We start from the raw sequence: 18,464 nt of genomic DNA on the forward strand, positions 1-18,464 counted from the left end.
AGAGAGAGAGAACGAAACAGCATGTTGCACAACCTAATCTGCACACTTTTGGGCACTAAGGGGCAATTTAGCATGGCAATTCACCTAACTGGTACATCTTTGGACTGTGGCAGGAAAATGGCGCGTCTAGAGGAAACCCACGCAGACATGTGGGGAGAACGTGCAGGCTCCTCACAGACAGTCACCCAAGGCCAGAATTGAACCTGGCTCCCTGGTGCCATGAGACAGCAATCCTTATCTCTGTGCCACCGTGCCTTCCACCAATCTTTTATTTGTCCTTTTCTGGTCTCCACCAGATGTTTCCCAAAAAACCTGCTTCCATTCATGCATCAGTGCCACTCACCTCAGACAACAATTACAAATAATAGTAGCACATATGATTTTCTTAAATGCTCTGGGAGAAAACAATCCACTTTTGATTGATAAAAGCAAATTACTGCAGATGCTGAAATCTGAAACCAAAAGAGAAAATGCTGGAAAATCTCAGCAGGTCTGGCAGCATCTGTAAGGAGAGAAAAGAGCTGATGTTTCAAGTCCAGACAACCCTTCAACAAAGCTTTGACAAAGGGTCGCTTGGACTCAAAATGTCAGCTCTTTTCTCTCCTTACAGACGCTGCCAGACCTGCTGAGATTTTCCAGCATCTTCTCTTTTGGTTCCATTTTTGAATGATAAGTCTCTGCAGGGTAGAGATTGATTGATATCACCAGTGTGTGAGAATGACCAACTCTTCATGAACCAAGCCTTGAAAACAACAACTAAGCGACAATTTAGCACCAATGTGCTTTATCCAAATCACATACAAGAAATATAGAGGTATTCAGTTTAGTCAGAGACAAAATATAGCTCACTTTCGTAAATCTTACCTTAAATCTTCCGCTAGGAAAGAACAGTCATTGGCTTCATAACTGCAGATAATAGACCCAGGAAAATTCAAGAAGGGAAGTCTATCCTCCAGAGCATTTTTCTTGATACAAGAAACCTTGAAAACAAGACGACAACTTTTTTCCCTTCTAGCAGGCTAACACAATGTTATTATTTATTACAAAGAGAACTGAATACAAAAATAGAAAGGTTATGCTTCATTTATATCAAGAGCTATTGAGACCACATCTGGAGTACTGTGTACAGTATTGGTCACCCTACTTTAAGGAAGCACGTAAATGAGTTGGAAGCAGGTCAAAGAAGGTTTACCAGACTAACACCTGGAATGGGTGGGTGGTCTTATGAGAAAGGTTGGACGGGCTAAGCTTATATCCGTTGGAGTTTAGAAGAGTAAGAGGTGACTTGATTAAAACATAAAATCCTGAGTGGCCTTAACAGGATGGATGTAAAGAGGATGTTTCCTCTTGTGGGAGATACTAGAACTAGGAGTCACTGTTTAAAAATAAGGGGTTGCTCGTTTAAATTGGAGATGAGGTGAAATGTTTTTATTCAGAGAATTGTGGGTCTTTGGAGCTCTCTTCCGAAAGAGCTGATGGAAACAGAATCTTTGAATATTTTTTAAGGCAGAGATGGATAGATTCTTGGTAAGCAAGGAGGTTGTGAGTTATCAGGGATAGGCAGGATGCAGATTTAAGATTCATGTCAGATCAGTCTTGATTTTTAAGTGGCAGTGTAAGCTCAAAGGCTAAATGACCTACTCCCATCCCTTGTTCGTACGCTCATGTGTTTAAATAGACATCTACTTTGCATGCCCTCCAATGAAACGGTACCTTGTACTGTGGAGTTATACTAATCCACTGTCTCAGACAGCATGTTCCATATCGTGATTCCCTACACAGTAAATTCAACTCTCAGCCATAACTGGGTAGCAAATTACCAAAAGGAAAGAGAGAGAGTTGAATTTACACTTACAGGTTGTTAACTCATACAAACTTCTCTTCTCCCAGACTGCAACTCAAATAAACAACAGTAGCAAATGGCTGGGAAAAGGGTGTCTGCTTCGTCAACAGTAGAGTAACTCATGGTTGCAAAGGGATGTGGCCCAGCATAAGACTCCAAAAATGACACTGAAGTTGTTGGGGAACTGGTTAAGTCACAGGCAGTTGCAGAAACTGTTCTCGTTCAGGAGCATCAAGTTTCTCCCCATCAACAACACCTCAGTTTTCACCAGCTGCTGCTTTCAAGTTGAGGGAGTCTGTTTCTTTCAACCGCCTAATGCTGAAGGGAATTTCTATCATTCCTAGACAAGATAACTAGATTCGAGGAGAAGGATTTGAACTAAATTGAATAGGTAAAGATAATAATTTGCAGGGCCACTGAAGATAGACAGACTGGACCGCTCTGCAGAGAGCCGGTATGGATTCAATGAATCGAGTGGCTCCTTCTGTGTCTGGCTCCACGTTAAGGAGTATAACAAACACAACTGGTGAACTAGAATCCTTGATTCATTTGGTTGCAACTAGGTCAGAAACACCACAAAGATTCTCAGGGACAATATGTTAAGACAGGGTAGGAAAGGAAGGAAACTAGTAGTAGCAAAGGTAATTTGGAGCAATATCATAGCAATAAATTGTAAGGAACTAAACAGGCATGTGGACCATGCAAATTTCCTATGCACTGAGCTGAAGAGTGAATAAGAGTTGAATCACATCCCTGGGAGCTCATTACTAACTATTGTACATCAAGCCGATCAAAAGTTCAATTATGATGATAGTAGGCGGATGCTATAAATTATCATAGAATCCCTTCAGTGCAGAAGGAGGCCATTCAACCCATCAAGCCTGCTCTGACAACAATCCTACCCAGATCCTATCCCTGTAATCTCATGTATTTACCCTATTAATCCCCCTGACACTGAGGGGCAATTTACCATGGTCAATCAACCTAACCCACACATCTTTGGACTGTGGGAGGAAACTGGAGCATCCAGGAGAAAACCCAGTAGACAAGGGGAGAATGTGCAAACTCCACTCAGACAGTGACCCAAGGCTGGAATTGAACCCAGGTCCCTGGTGCTGTGAGGCAGCAATGCTAACCACCGTGCCACCCTTTGCTGAATAGGAAAAGTGGTTGGAGTCTGGTCTGGCTTTCGAATATAACCTGGGGTTCTGGTCCAGTACCCTAACACAGTCAACACAATGGGTTTTTTATAGAGTTCAGAAGTTAAAACTCCACCAGTGCCAAGCTGTGAAACTTAATTTCTGGCTGGCTCCAGAACAGAAAACTTCCAGATTAGCATTTAAAATCCAAATAGTTCACTAACACCTTTCAGAGATGGAAACCTGCTCGTAACTAACCCACTCTAACCTTCGTGTGGCTACAGTTCCACACCATTGACTGTTCATACTTAAAGTTATACAAACAAGCTAGGGACAGGCAATTAGTATTACCTGGTCAACTTCCCAAAAACATTTTTTTTAAATAACAACAAAACAGATTTTGTTTTACATTTTTACTCCATTCTTCAAGTTACAAAGCCAATGTGCAGAGAGGACCTGACAAATCCAAATCCATCTCCTTGCTTGCTCCAAAAACCAAATTCAATTTCAATCCAATTCATAATCCCTACAAGAGAGACAAACAAGATCCAAGCTGACAAGATGAGGCATTGTACCACATCTTGGGCTTGATTTAATGCTTGATCTTAGCCAAAGGGCCAAGAGTCGATAAGATGTTAACTTCAAGAGTCATAGGAAGAAATTTTAATTGTACAAAGAGTCTCGAATTGAGAAAATATCCATGAGAAAGCTGAGTTTCTGTTTTAAAACAAAACACAAACATGTTCAGACTGCTTGGTCAATCAAAGTTGCCCCTCCAGGAAAAATTGACTCTGGGTAATGAAACAGAGCATGTCGAACATCAAATGGTTGAGGGACATTTGAGAAACAGGTCAAAACAGAATTAAATGTAGTGTAAGGAACTCTTTTCTTTCCCAACCAAATAAACTAAATCAAATTAACTTAGGGGCAGCTCCCTAAAAGGAGGGGAACCGCCTGAAACAAAAGACAAAGCGGAAAGGAAACTTAAAACATCAAATTAAAATGTGAGATGTGGTGTAGGGATAGCAAGGAAAAGTGTCCTGGACAAGGACACTTAAATGGATAAAGTGAATTTGTAAACGACATTAATTAGACTGCAATTGGAGTGTTGTGCTTAGCTGTGAGGGACTCCATTAAAGGATGGATATATACAGCCAAAGGAAAAGATATAGAATAAATTCGCTGAGTTGATTATAGTTGTGGGCAGGGACTTAAGAAGTCAGTGCCATAATTAGGGAGACTTCAGGCAGGGTTAATTCCTGGAGCAAGTAAGGCCTGACTCTTTTACAATGCTGTATTATTTTCTGTGCAGGCGTATGTATGTGTGCTGCAGCAGAAATGTTTTCAGTGTTGTTCCTATTAAAGATGAGATAAAGGCAAATATTAGTATCAGTAAATGAAATTGTATATTTTTCTTACTGATTAGGCACATGGTAAAGCTTCACACCCTCTATTTCCAGCTTTTACATGTTACTATCAAAGTTTAAAAAACACACCCATTTATTTAGAAAGTAAAATACAATAACTCAATTTTTGCACGAAACAAATTAAAAATACTTGAATCATATCTTTCAAACAACGCAGTCATGCAAGAACTGGTAGAGCGATTGGCAGTTTTTCCTCTATACCTTCTGTTCCTTTTCAGTTTCTTTTATTTCCTCAAACTCCATCCATTCTGGTAGTTCGCGTTGCTCTTCAGTCATCTTTTCACCATCTAATGCATCCTTCTCAAGGTTTTCTACCAAGGTACAAAAAAAAGTTGTTTTTAATTGCTAACATTCTGATACACACCAGAATGGAAGTAGAACGTAAGAGAAAGGTTCTGTTCATCAAACACAGAATGCTTAATAACCTCACATCCTGATTAATTTCTGCCCTTCACTGATCATGGGGAAATGGATTTCAAATTTCCAGACATGTAAGAAGTCAAATTTTTGCTTGCTCAGAACGTAATGATTTTGCCATTTTGACTGCATATTTTTCAAAATCTACCTCACAAACATGACCCAGAGACAAATGAGTATTTGGTCCAAAATATTTTGACACTCTTGAAAAGGTGGCTGTTTCTAATTGTGGCCAGTGTTAAATGCTGATATCTTTAGTGGATTATTGGTCTTTTCGTCCTACAACACGAAAATGACTATGTTCATCATCGCAGCTGTATGGTAGGCTTCCGCTTAGTATGTAGGTAGCTGCTAAGGCCCATCTGCTCCAGAAGGTTCTACTGCAAATAGGACACAGACTGATGTTCAAAGTGCGCCAAAGACTCCATTTGCTTTTACAATTCTTGCATTTCTCATCCTCTAAATATAGGGAGTTCAATACAGTGAGCTACCAAGATAATTGAACTTCTCCACTGCTGACAGGTTCTGATCATGAACCTTGGTTTCAAGGTCGGACTTTCCTGAAGCAAGCCGTTACATTACGCTGGTTTTCTTTGTCCTCAGAAGATCAAAGTGACTGTATGTATTAGAGAACAAGTCTGTGCTACACTGAATGTCCAGCTCTGAATGGCAGTTCGTGCATAGTTATCAAAAAACAGGAAATCACAAAGAATGTCCATGGAGGCCTTGGTCTTTACCTGAAGTTGTCTCAGACTGAGCAGCTTCTCATCCATGTGATACCTATTTTGATGCCACGATCACTGTCATGGGAAGCATCAAAGAGCACGATGGAGTGGGTTAGGGTTAGCACACACCCTGTGAATGGGAACATGCTAGAAGACTCAACATAATCCATGACATGCAGAAACATGCTGTTATGCAACTACTGAACAACTGTGATGATGTTCTTAGGGCAGTGAAATTTCTCCATTACCTTCAAAAGGCTCTCAATGCTGACTGCGTCAAAGGCCTTGGTCAGGTGAACGAATGTGTGTAGAAGCCCATGTTGACAAGCAGAAGGACACTCGCCAGTTTCACAACTTTCCATCACCGACTTTCCATTCCTTCACCAGAATCCTTACGACCTGCTTGGTGTAATATCTCAAGCAGGATCTGCTGCCAGAGAGTCAGCACAGTTTTTGAAGGTTAAGAAACCACCAATATGGTGTTTGCAGTTAAACAGTTCCAGAAGAAATGCTGACATAAGGACATGGACCTCTACATCACATTTGTCGAGAACATGAGCATGGATTATTGGTACTAATCCACCAACACACTCATTTACCAAACAAGGGAAGATAACAATTGCTCAGCAAAACCCTTAACAGTCCATATCATACAACAATAGATATTAATCTAACAATCAATCTGTCTATAACAGACCCAGACATGAGAGAAGAAAAATCCCAGTGATGTAGAAATTTGTGAACCATAAGTCCAAAGTCCCCTTTTCCTCCCAAGCAATCTGCATGTGATAGAAAGTTCCATTCTGGGGACAAGTGTGCATGATGTAGGTTGACACTTTGGTGCTGCACTCTTAATAATGTTATCTTTCAGATGGAACAGTTAATCTGGACTTTGTCAGATCTGCATTAAAGATTCCAAGGCATGAGAAGAGGGGAAGAATTCTCCCAGTGTTTTGGTCAATGGCTGTGCTACAGTCTTTTGAATCTTACCCAAGGATAAGACCTCAGTGCGACATCTGTCTGAAAGATGGCACTGCCAATGGTGCAATGCTCTCACAAAGCAATGAAGTAACATGCTGACTAAAGCCCTTAATTAATTCTCTAGAGTCAGACTTGAACCCCCAAACTTCTGACTAAGAAATGTGTTATCACTGATCTTAAAGACAACAGAGTTGATGATTCATCCTATCTTTGGCACACAAATTGTTGCTGTGTCCAGCACTCTTCAGAATCAACTGTGCAGTGACCAATTTTACCACTGCCTACTGCAGCCAGTGAAAAGAAATCATAATGTCTTTCACACCTTCAGGAGAGTGATTCACAACCAGTGAAGTGTCACAGAACTGTTACAGGGCAGGAGGCCATTTGGCCTGCACCAGTTCTCCAAATGAGCAATTCACCTGGTGCCATTCCCCCACCCACCCACCCAGTAATCCTGCTCATTCTTCCTTTTCCGATAAGTCTAATTTCCTTGTGAACGCCGATTGAACCTGCCTCCACCACACTCTCAGGCAGTGCACTCCAGACACTAATGACTTTCCGACTTAGATGAGAGTACTGCCCCAGACTTATTATCAATGGTTTGGGGCTTTTAAATCACATAAGAAACAGAGTCATAAAAAATAATTAGAAGCAAGCCATTCGGCCTATCAAATGTGCTCAACTACTCAATAGGAGAATAGGCTGATCTAATTTTGGCCTTCTCGGCGTTTCTTGCCTGTGCCCCATAACCCTTGACTCACTTGTCAATCAAAAGTCTGTCTAACTCAGCCTTGAATACGTTCAATGGCCCAGCTGCCATTGCTTTCTGCGGAATTTCAAAAGCTAATGATCTTCAGAGAAGGCAATACCCATCTCTGTATTAAATGGGAAACTCCTTATTTTGAAAGTGCACATTGCCCTCCCCACCATTCTAGATTCATTCACAAAGGGAAAGGTGCTCTCAGCATTTACCCGACAACGGTGACCAACTCACGTGCAGGGAGAAATAAGGGACCTGGGGATCACAGCGATGTTAGGAGTGTGCGCGCGTGGGTGGGTGGGGGAACGATTGTGCTGCAAGTGGCTGAGAGGACAGCCACTACCACAAGTTTAATGGCCCAAATTACATGAAAATCCCATGTCCATGTACTCAGGACAAGGAATGATTGGCTCAATTACAGGACAACCCTACAAAACAAAAGACCGTGGGTCATCCTGACCTAACCCGTCAAACCTCTTCAAAAGCAGGTTTCAACAACATCACCTCTCGTTCTTCTGAATTCCAATGAGCCAATAGTCCCAATCTTTCCATATAAGCCAGCACCTTCATTCTAGGTATCAGCCTAGTGACTCCAATGCAAATATATCCTTAGAGACCAAAACTCCAAGTGGGATCTCAACAACGCCCTTGTAAATGCAAGGTTTTCCTACTTTTATAATCCATCCCCATTGTCATTAAGGCCAAACGTGCATATAAATCAATGCAGATGTATGGGGAGGTGGGCTGACCAACAGTCTGCAGAAAGAGCTCTGCAGGGAGCAATTTTAACTCGGTCCAGTTCCGAAGGACATTGGACTCGAAAGCTTTACTGTTTCTCTCTCCACACGACACTACCAGTTTTTCCAACACTTTCTGTTTTTATTTCTTTAACTGTAAATGCTGCAACATAAAGAGCCCTAGGGAATTTACCCTCAGAGACTGGGACAAGGCTGCACAGTTACCGGGGCCGAAAGCAGGCAGCAGACCAGACCCGGGCACTCACTCTGACACCCACACAGCCGCCATCTTCACCCTTCTGCCAGCCTCCGTCAGCGGACCGCGCACGCACGCAACCATGCTCGACTTCCCAGCGCTCGATTGGACACACCCCATACTCCTTTGCAGCTCAGAGAGGAGCCAATGGCCGGCGGAAACCGCCTCAGAACACTCTCCAGAGGCAGTGAAGAAACCATCCGCGGGGTTTCCGTCCGCGCCAAGTGAAAAGTGCATTCGCATCGACTTCTCGGCACTCGTTTAACCGAGTCTGCTATCCTTATTTCCCGAAGACGAACGAATCCCACCCAAAGCCCCGCCCCAAATTCAAAACCCCGCCCCCTCGCATGTCTCCGCCCCCACCTTCCTAGGTTCCGCCCCAGAAACAAAACACCGCCCACTTCCATTGTCTCGGCCGCCCTGCTCCCAAGTGTCCACAATACTTTTCATTGCATACTAAGAAATGTGACAATAATAAATCAAATCCAATCCAATCAAACAAGCAGGACCCCGCTCCTTTACAGTTTTTTAATGCCTAAAGCCCCGCCCCATTACCAAAACCCCGCCCCTTACCTAAAGCCCCGCCCCCTGTTTGTAGCCCCGCCCCTCCGAGTGTCTCCCAGACTGACTCAAAACCCCGCCCCTTACCCAAGCCCCGCCCCCACATCAATACCCTGCCCCTCCTCATGTCAGTAAAAAGTCTGACAACACCAGGTTTTAGACCTGGTGTTGTCAGACTTTTTACTGTGTTTACACCAGTCCAACGCCGGCATACCCACATCATGACTACTATCGCCTCCTCATGTCTCCAGCCTGGCTCAAAACCCCGCCCCTTACCCAAGTCCCGCCCCCATATCTGTACCCTGCCCCTTCACCATGCCTACCCTCCTGTGCCCGTTTCTTCCCCCTTCCCAAGACCCCGCCCTCTGGATCTGGCTCCACCTCCTCCCTCCCGCTCTCCGCCCCCCCGAATGTGGTGGCGCCCCGTTGCCATGGTGATGCCGGCGACCCCGCCCCTCCTGTCAGTGGCAGCCGAGTTTGCGCGCTGGGGCTGTGTGTGTGTGTGTGTGTGTGTGCTCGCGCGGCGGCCGTTGGGCGAACAGAGGCCTGGGCCGAGGCCCCTCAATGGCGACCAGTGAGGCCGGTAGAGGAGGATTGAGCGCCGCCGAGGCCGACATTCAGCCGGCGGTGGCAGCGGCAGCCGCCATCATCGCGCCTCCGCCTGAGGAGGAGGAGGGCGAGGAAGAGGAGGAGGAAGAAGGAACAGTCGTGGAGGAGGAGGTGGTAGTGGCCCGGGCAGCCGAGGTGAGGGAACGGATCCCGGCCGCAGGCCCACCGCCCCTGCCGTCCCAGCCGCCGCCGCCGCTGCTGTTGGAGACCCAGGAGCTGGCCTCCAAGCGGGTGGACATCCAGAACAAGCGCTTCTACCTGGACGTCAAGCAGAACGCCAAGGGCCGCTTCCTGAAGATCGCCGAGGTGGTGGGAGCGGGAGGCCGCAAGAGCCGCCTGACCGTCTCCATGCCAGTGGCGGCCGAGATGCGCGACTCCCTGGGGGACTTCATCGAGCACTACGCGCAGCTGGGGCTGCCGGGCGGCGGCCTGAGGCGGCGGCGGCGGGACGAGGAGGAGGAGGTGTCGGCAGTAGCGGCGCCACAGCCACCGCCGCCTCAGCAGCAGCCAAGCCCGGCCCCTGGCCAGGCCGAGGCCCAGGCCCAGCGGGTGTTGAAAAGCGAGTACCTGGTGCGGGAGAACCGCAAGTACTACCTGGACCTGAAGGAGAATCAGCGGGGCCGCTTCCTGCGCATCCGCCAGACCGTGAGCCGAGGCCCCGGCTGGGGCTACGCGGGCCAAGGGCCGGGCCAGAGCCAGAGCCAGGGACAGACCATCGCCCTCCCGGCTCAGGGCCTCATCGAGTTCCGGGACGCCCTGGCCCGACTCATCGAGGATTACGGAGCCGCGCCGGCCTCGGCGCCGGGCGGAGGGGGAGCTGGCGGCTCGGGCTCCCCGCGGGACGAGGCCGGTCCGCCCGAGCTGCCCGCCGGCATCTCGGTGCCCGTCGACAACAAGCGCTTTTTCTTCGACCCCGGCTCCAACCGCTACGGTGTCTTCCTGCGGCTCAGCGAGGTGAAGCCCTCGTACCGGCACTCCATCACCGTGCCCTACAAGGCCTGGGCCCGTTTCGGCGACAACTTCCTCCGGTACGCCGAGGAGATGAGGGCCATCCAGGAAAGGCGCAGGGACAGGCGGGCCGAGCTCAGCCGGGAAATCACCGCCGCAGACAGTGCAGAGGATGAAGAGGAGGAGGATTGACATCCCATATCAGTGGTCCCTTCGATATCGGCACATCTCCCAACCCCATCATCCCAGTCTTAAGTTACACCAATGTATATTTACATTTTACATGGGGCCTCTAATACAACAAGGCCCATTCCTGGTCATCATTAGTGTCTCCCATTTCCTCTCCATCAGTCTCCCCATGAATCCCCACCATCATCTCTGTCTCCCCACAAATCCACCCCATTGTCCCTCTCTACTCATGAATTTCCACCATCATCTCTCTCCCATTGAATCCATCCCTTTGTGTCTATCCCCACCATCATGTCTCTCCCCACGAATCACCACCATCGTCTCTCTCTCTCTCTCCACGAATCCCCACCATCATCTCTCTTTCTCTCCCCACGAATCCCCACCAGTGTCTGTCTCTCTCCTCACGAATCCGCACCATTGTCTGTCTCTTTCTCCCCACGAATCTACACCATTGTCTCTCTCTCTGCCACGAATCCCCACCATTGCCTGTCTCTCTCTCTCTCCCCACGAGTCCCCACCATTGTCTCTCTCTCTCTCCCCACGAGTCCCCACCATTGTCTCTCTCTCCCCACGAAGCCCCAGCTATCGTGTCTCTCTCTCCCCCCATGAATCCCCACCATCGTCTCTCTCTTCACAAATCCATCCCATCATCTCTCCCCACAAATCCCCATTATTATCTCTCTATCCCGTGAATCCACATCCACATGAATCCCCATCATCCACTCAACGTGAATCCCTCTCATCTGTTTCCCACAGTTCCCTATTATCATGTCATCCTCTCTCTCCACATCAGTCCCCATCATTGTCTTGTACCTTCCCTACGAATCCCCAGCATCTTCGCTCTTCCCTGCACATCCCCAGCATCGAATCTCTCCTTGTGAGTCCCGATCATTGTCTCGCTTCCTCGTGAATCCCAAGTATCATCTCTTTCCCTTGCGAATGCCCATCGTTGTCTCTCTCCCCTGTAAATCCCAATCATTATCTCTCTTCCTTGTGAATCCCAAGTATCATCTTTCTCCCCTGCAAATGTACATCGTTGTCTGTCTCCCTCATAATTTTCAATCATTGTCTTTCTCTCCCCCGTAAATCCCAATCATTGCCTTTCTCTCCTCTGCGAGAGTCCCTGTCGTTGCCTCTCCCCCACACAAGTCCCCATCTTTGTCTCTCCCCACAGATGCCCCTCATTGTCCATCTTTCTGTTTTGGAATCCCCTTTATTGTCTCTACCTCCTCTGAAATTATTCCCCATCATTTTACTCTCCCATAACTCCCGTCAAATCTGCATAAAACACAAGCAATAGGAGCAAAAGTAGGCCATCCAGTTCGTGAGCCTGCTCTGCCATTCAACACGATAGTGGCCAGTCTGCCTCCACTACACTTTCCTGCCCACTCATATCTCTTGGTATCCTGAGAAATCAAAAGTCTATCTCAGCCTTAAAAATATTCAACAACGGAGCATCTAAATCCTTCTGAGATAGAGAATTCCAAAGATGCACAATCCTCTTGAGTGGAAAAAATTCTCTATCTCAGTCCCTAATAATTCTCCATGTTCTAGATTCCCCAGCCAAGGGAACAGCCTTTAGTGTCTACCCTGTCAAGCTTCTTCACAATCTTGTCTGTTTCAAAAAGATCACCCTTTATTATTCTAAACTCCAGAGAATATAGACCCAATTCACTCAGTCGTCAAAAGACAACCTCCTACCAGGGAGCACTCTGTTGAATGTTCACTACGCTACCTCCATGGCAAATATTTATATATATATTTATAATATTTAGATAAATGAAAAACTATATACATCCACACCAACTTCACTCCTTCCCTCATCATCATTGTCTCCCTCCTCTTCCTTGACCGACAACCATCATCGTAGTCACTCCTCCCCATCCCAGATCATCATTTTGTCTCCCTGCCCAAATCATTTTTCTGTCCCAGCCCTAATTCGTCTTCATTTTGCTTCTGCTCTCCCCATGCAGATCATTATCTCATCACCTGGCCTCTTCCTCCCCCAGATCATTGTCTTATTTTCTTGCCCCCTCCTCGATTATCATTATCCCATCTTCCCTACCCAGCCCCACCATCATTGTCGTTTTTCCCTTCATCCCCAAATTATCATCATAGTATTTTCTCACCCCCACCCTGCCTTTAGCACCAAACCACGCCAACTGATTGCATGTATAATGCAAAAAAAATCTGATTCTATTTCATTCCATTCGTTCATCCCTCAAAAGTAAATTTGTGGAGAAAGATTTATTTGCTTGTTTCAGCCTCATTAAGAGGAGCTAAAGTTTGCTGTGGTTAACATTGCATTTTTTTAAAAAACTCTCCAGTCAAACTTTCAGAATTTTTTTAATTGTACAAACAAGAAGCACTTTCAATTTAAAAATGCAGTTGCTTTATCTTTTTCATACAAACAGAAATAGACTGGCATCTCGAGTTGTAAAATTGTCCATGGGGAAAAATGCGCATCTATTCTCTACATGAACAGTTACAGCCTGCCTGCTGTAAGTAAAGTTATAGCAACTTATTTCACTTGATTCACGGTATTTGAGCTGCATACCCATTCTCTTCCTGAACGAATCAAGCTTATTTTTTTACAGCTTTTAAGCTATCAAAGCTTTTGTAATTGTCATTTATGGCAATTTAAAAAGCCAAGTCTTCTAAAAATTCAATCAGCACAAAATGTAATGTACGTTTTGCATGTACTATATATTTGTGGTTTTTAGTTTACCAAAAATTGATCAGTACTTCCTAGACCATTCAGTACTGACTCTACAATGTGTGTCACATGCAGTGCACGTTTTTTTCTCCCCATGAAAAAAGGGGTTCAAAAGCAGGCAATAACTTGCTAGGTAGCTCAGTTTAGCTTGTCTGATGCACTTTAAACAATTTGTAACCAACATGACTAAGTGCATTATAGATATGTTGTTCCATACTTCTGTTTAATTACCATGAGAAGTAAGTCACAGACCAGTGTGCCATAGGATTATTCCCAGACAAGGAAAACTGTCCACTCTGAATTGTAAGAATGTGTAAAATTCTTCCTTTTTATTTGGACTTTGTTAGGGGAGCAGGGCAGAGAAAGTATCTGACAGCAAAACAATTGTGACGGGTATTTAATAGCATTTTCAAAGAATTGAAGTTGGATGCTGCTCTACTTTCCTTATACTAACTGGGGACTACCTTCACCAATATTTTGTTATGCACAAAGGCAGACCAGCGCAGTGCCTGTCACCAATCTAAACAAATGGCAAACTGTAGCAATCAGTTCAGTACCAAACATGATTAACAATATACCATGGTACAATCAACCACCATAATTGTTACAACCCGTATGGAATAGCTATGTTAATTCATGCTGTGGTTACTTTTATAATGTAGACAATGGATTAAGAACTATGCCTGCAATACTGGGTGCAAGGCATTAATCCTCTGCCTCATCAAAAAATGTAGGAATTTGTTAACATACTTGCTGGCATAACTGGGGATACTCCCACACAGGTTATTCTGTAGTGTTATGACAGCTTTTTGCACTGTGACCTAATATCAAAGCCCCATGATGTAAGTTCAGAACATCAGTTGAAATGAATTCAACTTTGTGTATTTTCAAAGTTCCATTACTGTGTTCTATAAAACTAAATGCACTGCAAGGCATTAGCAATCATTTCTGTAACATGCAGAAAGGACCTGAGGATATTTGAGAGATGGGTACCTCTAACTAGCAGGTTAGCTCTCATATTGTTGTCATCCCTTGCAATTCAAACTTTGCATGAGACAATCGAGTAGAAATTCAGACAAACCCCCGTGACTGTTGTAAAATGTCATGTAAATTCAAAGGCTGACAATCAAAATCATTGTGTTCTAAGTTATAGTTGTACTCAACTTGATGTGTTCTTTCCTTGTCGGAGAGGGAGAGAATATATTTTAGGGCATATCACTTTCAAGTCTTGTTAGGTTCAATTAAACTGATGTTATTAAGTTATATATTTATTGGCATGGAATGGAGCAGTGGGGGGGGGGAAGAGTTGTTTAATGTGTTTACATTTTGAAAAGTGTCCTGCCACTTCCCATAGGGACATGTGTAGTGTGTTTCATTACCCATGCATATGTATTTGTCAAGCTTGAGTTCAGTCTCTTTTGATTTAGAGTGGTGTAATGATTTATAATCCATAGTAATGCTACAGGAAAACCCTCCTTGAAATAAGGGATGCTACCCTTATCTGCTGGCATCATGTAGAATGTATTGCACATGGCACTGTGCAGATACACAAATGCTTATTTGTGCCTTCAGCAATGTGCATATTTATGATGCAATCAAAAACTGCCTGAAAGGGGACCATCACAATATTTAAGAAGCATTTAGATGTACACTTGAAACACCCAAGCATATAAGGCCAATGGAAAATGGAATTAGGATAGATTAGTGCTTGGCGGCTGATGCAGATATGATGTACCGAAGGGCGCCTTTCTGCGCTTAAAACTCAGACCATGACTCAAAATAAGCAAACTATCTAGGTTAAAGACGGTCAAAAGTTTTTGTGTGCTTGGTTTATAAAATAACCCATACAAAGATTCTGTACAATGAAGGTTATTGCAAGTGATGGAACTGCAATCATATGAGTAGACTAGAAATATGTATAAATTGTATGAAGCGTTTTTGCATATATTATGAAATTTATGAAAGGTCATTAGCAATAGATCTTGAGAGGGCAAGTCCTTTTTAGTAATTATAGTTATTGTTAAACTGATTCCCTGTAATTTAGTTAACTAATGATTGACCAGCGTGAGATCAATGGATCATAATTGGGTGGTTTTCATGGTACAACTCAACCACCATTCCATTTTCCTGTATTACCAGCTGTATAGTAATTTTCCATTTATGGCTGGCTAGCTGCATTTAAGATTGTCATATCTGTGTTACACATTTTTCTTCCAAGGCTATATTCATCTTTCTTATTCACTGGGATATTTTAAAGTATGACACTAAGCATCACCAAACTGTTGCAATTAAGACTTAGTAACCATTCCAAAAGTGCAATGATTATGTTTTTAAAGATTTATTTTAATCTAATTTTCTCTTTTTTCCCCTCATAAGTCCTGTTCTATTTCAGTTTGGTAGATGGGTATTTTGGATTTGTCTACTGCTCCATAGCTTTCATTAACGCCAATGTCAGTAAGTAAATTAGGTAACTTTGTAGGAAAGGGTTTTATGTTATCTAGTGGTTTTTTTGAGTTAGATGAAGATGCTTCATATAACAAGTCAACCCAATTCGGTCAATAAAGGACAGTTAAGTTCATAACACTCAGTAGCAATTGGATCACAGAGGAGTTCTCTGACCGGTGTTTGAAGATATCCAAGATTAGTAAAATGAAAGTCCCCATTGTGCTGGCTGTAAAGATTCAATATAAAATTAGTTTAACTTGATATAATACCTACTTAATGCATTGACAGTATAAAACTGGCAGCTTCCTTTTGAAAAGAATGATTTGGAGATATAATATTTCGTGATAGATGTTGCTAATCTGAGGTTGGTTAAGACTGACACAAGGCAAATGTTGAAGCAGAGCAAAACGTTTGCTCTGCATTTAATCTGTGCCATATCTGAGAAGTATTTTATGCTGACACTCGGCAACAGAATTGCAAGACAAATCTATTCCCCAGAATTTGTATTCCTAGTCTTCATGCAAAAGCACTTGTTTTGCTGACTCACTCCTCAAAAAAAAATTATGGGTAGGATCTGGTAATGGTCCAGCACTGTATTGCTAGAGCTACGCTGTTCTCCAGCTGCTTCCAATTTGTTTTGATTGTGAAGCACAGAGCACCACTCAGTTTGTGTATCGTTTATTACTATTCGCTCTCCAGACTTTCTTTCAAATTGTATTTTCTTAAACTTAATAGTAAGTTTTAAGATATAATCAGGTTCTTAATTGACGTACACTGTGCTAACATCATAGCAGACGATGGCATGTAAGGGATTTGCAGTGCAGATTGATTTATCATGTCTATTATGTGTACTGGCAAATTATAATTGTTGTGAACCTTGAATACAAATGTCTACTCTACTGACTGCTTGTATTCTTACCACTGTCATAATACAAATATCTCTGTCTTGTTATTTTTAAAGTCATTCCAAACATGGAGATTTTTGCACGTTCTGAATCTGAAGCATCGTTAGTGCAGAGGCAAATGGGGAACCATGTCAAGAGTTCTGTTTGCAAATTATACAACAGTACTTCGGTGTGTGTATGATCAAGCTACTATTGTATGAAGTGCAATAGAATTTGTAAACATGTTACAATTTAGAAACAATCTAATTTTTGTTTCCCTTTTGGGCTAGTCTATCTTTGACTTTCAAAATCTTGATCCTTTTTGATAGTACAGTTTCCCAGATAATAACTAAGTATTTCAAGAAAATATGCTTCAATTTATTATGCACGTGCTTTGAGGAAGAAATAGGTTAATCTGTGTGCGCATGCTTTGTAGACATATTAGATCAAGATTATACAATCAAAATTCCAGCACCATTTAAGACTGAAAAGGATGTTCAGTAGTAAGAGCAGCCACTATGATCAAAATGAAGGATTGGAGTGTAGTGCAAAGATCTAAATCGCACAACAGTTACTCTGTTCAATTATAAACAATTATAAGCATAGCCACCGAATACTCTAGTAAATAATCCTGTAAATGCTGCAGAATTTTACTGTTAAAGATCTTTGATATGAATAGAATTTGGTTATAGAGGAGGATGGAAAAATGGAATCTGGATGATTTTAAGGTGATCTATCGAAAGATTGAATCTTCTGGCAGAATAGAAATAGGATCGAAAATGGCAAGTTGTACAAATGCTATATTTCAATATACATAGTGAAATGATGTGGGACATGATGGTTCCTGTGCTATTGGTGAAAGCAATGATTAAGCAGTGGCGTTTACATGGTTAGACTCTATTCCAGAGTTAATTAACTTTTAAGTCCTGAAGAAGTTTTGCTTCATCTTCCTGGAAGTTTTACCTTTTGCATCCCACAGTTGGGCTGGATTTGTTAAATAGAGAAAAAGAAAAGGTTAATTGTTTGTACGTAGTCTGTGGAGGGAATGGATTTGATGGATGTAATAGACCATCCTTATTTTCTTAAATTTTAGTTTGCCCCAAGAGCAGCAATATTGTGAGACACTTCCAAATTACACACCCAATCTAAGTGAGAATTATTGTTGCTTCATCTTCTTTTAGTCAGTATCCTGGATTTCCCTTAACGCCATAATAGGAATGCCATCACCACAAAGACTGCAACTGTTCAAAGAGAAGGTCCATCACCACTTTCTCAGTGCACATGGGTAATAATCAATAAATGCAACCATATTATCCTCCATGTTCCCAGGGCAACAAAAGAATTCCATACAAAATTGCAACATTACAATTTAAAGCCCAAAGACAAATCTGTCGAGCGAGAATTTTATGTTTTTTAAATTTAAATACAAACGTTTGCAGTACTTGCTAGAAGTAGTATATGCAGGAAGGAATATTTGAATCCTGTTAGTCCAGCATTCATGTTGAGTAATTTGAATTCTGTTGGCTAACCTGGAAAAAAAAGACAACTGATTTTTTAAAAATTGTATGGTGACCACTTTGTTAAATGATTGCAATCATGTTGCAAAGCAGAATCAATCATGATCTATTCCAACCGAAACTAATGTGTGGAATGTAAACAAATCATTGTATATTTAGTTTTAAACATCCCCATTTCCAACCCAACCAAATATAATGCCATATTCTATATTTCAAAATACTGCAGATGCTGGAACTCTGAAATAAAAATGGAAAATTCTGGCAATACTCAACAGGCCTGATACCATCTGTGAAAGTAGATCAAGTTAAT

General features: G+C 43.1%; 2 protein-coding genes across 6 annotated transcripts in view; one reads left to right on the forward strand and one right to left on the reverse strand.

Moving 5' to 3' along the window:
• The window catches only part of wrn (WRN RecQ like helicase), a 101,363-nt gene extending 92,987 nt beyond the window's left edge, over positions 1 to 8,376 (reverse strand). For 2 of the 5 annotated variants that reach the window (XM_080195148.1, XM_080195110.1), the window contains exons 1-3: positions 8,223 to 8,331; positions 4,611 to 4,720; positions 865 to 980 (exon numbers count right to left, since the gene is read on the reverse strand). In XM_080195148.1, coding sequence (XP_080051274.1) covers positions 865 to 980; positions 4,611 to 4,685 — 191 coding nt within the window. In that variant the 5' untranslated portion in view covers positions 4,686 to 4,720; positions 8,223 to 8,331. Of the gene's footprint in view, positions 1 to 864; positions 981 to 4,610; positions 4,721 to 5,799; positions 5,982 to 8,222 lie in introns of all 5 variants that reach the window. The other 3 variants (XM_080195120.1, XM_080195131.1, XM_080195140.1) reach the window with 3 other exon arrangements.
• A 979-nt stretch (positions 8,377 to 9,355) lies between these two features.
• Positions 9,356 to 18,132, forward strand: purg (purine-rich element binding protein G). Its single transcript, XM_080195171.1, has one exon. It carries the CDS (start codon positions 9,411 to 9,413, stop codon positions 10,593 to 10,595), a length of 1,185 nt encoding a protein of 394 aa, XP_080051297.1. The 5' UTR covers positions 9,356 to 9,410; the 3' UTR covers positions 10,596 to 18,132.
• The last annotated feature ends 332 nt before the right edge of the window (positions 18,133 to 18,464 follow it).

Source organism: Carcharhinus amblyrhynchos, chromosome 1 (genome assembly GCF_965287045.1).
Source record: "Carcharhinus amblyrhynchos chromosome 1, sCarAmb.v2.hapA, whole genome shotgun sequence".
Taxonomy (NCBI): domain Eukaryota; kingdom Metazoa; phylum Chordata; class Chondrichthyes; order Carcharhiniformes; family Carcharhinidae; genus Carcharhinus; species Carcharhinus amblyrhynchos.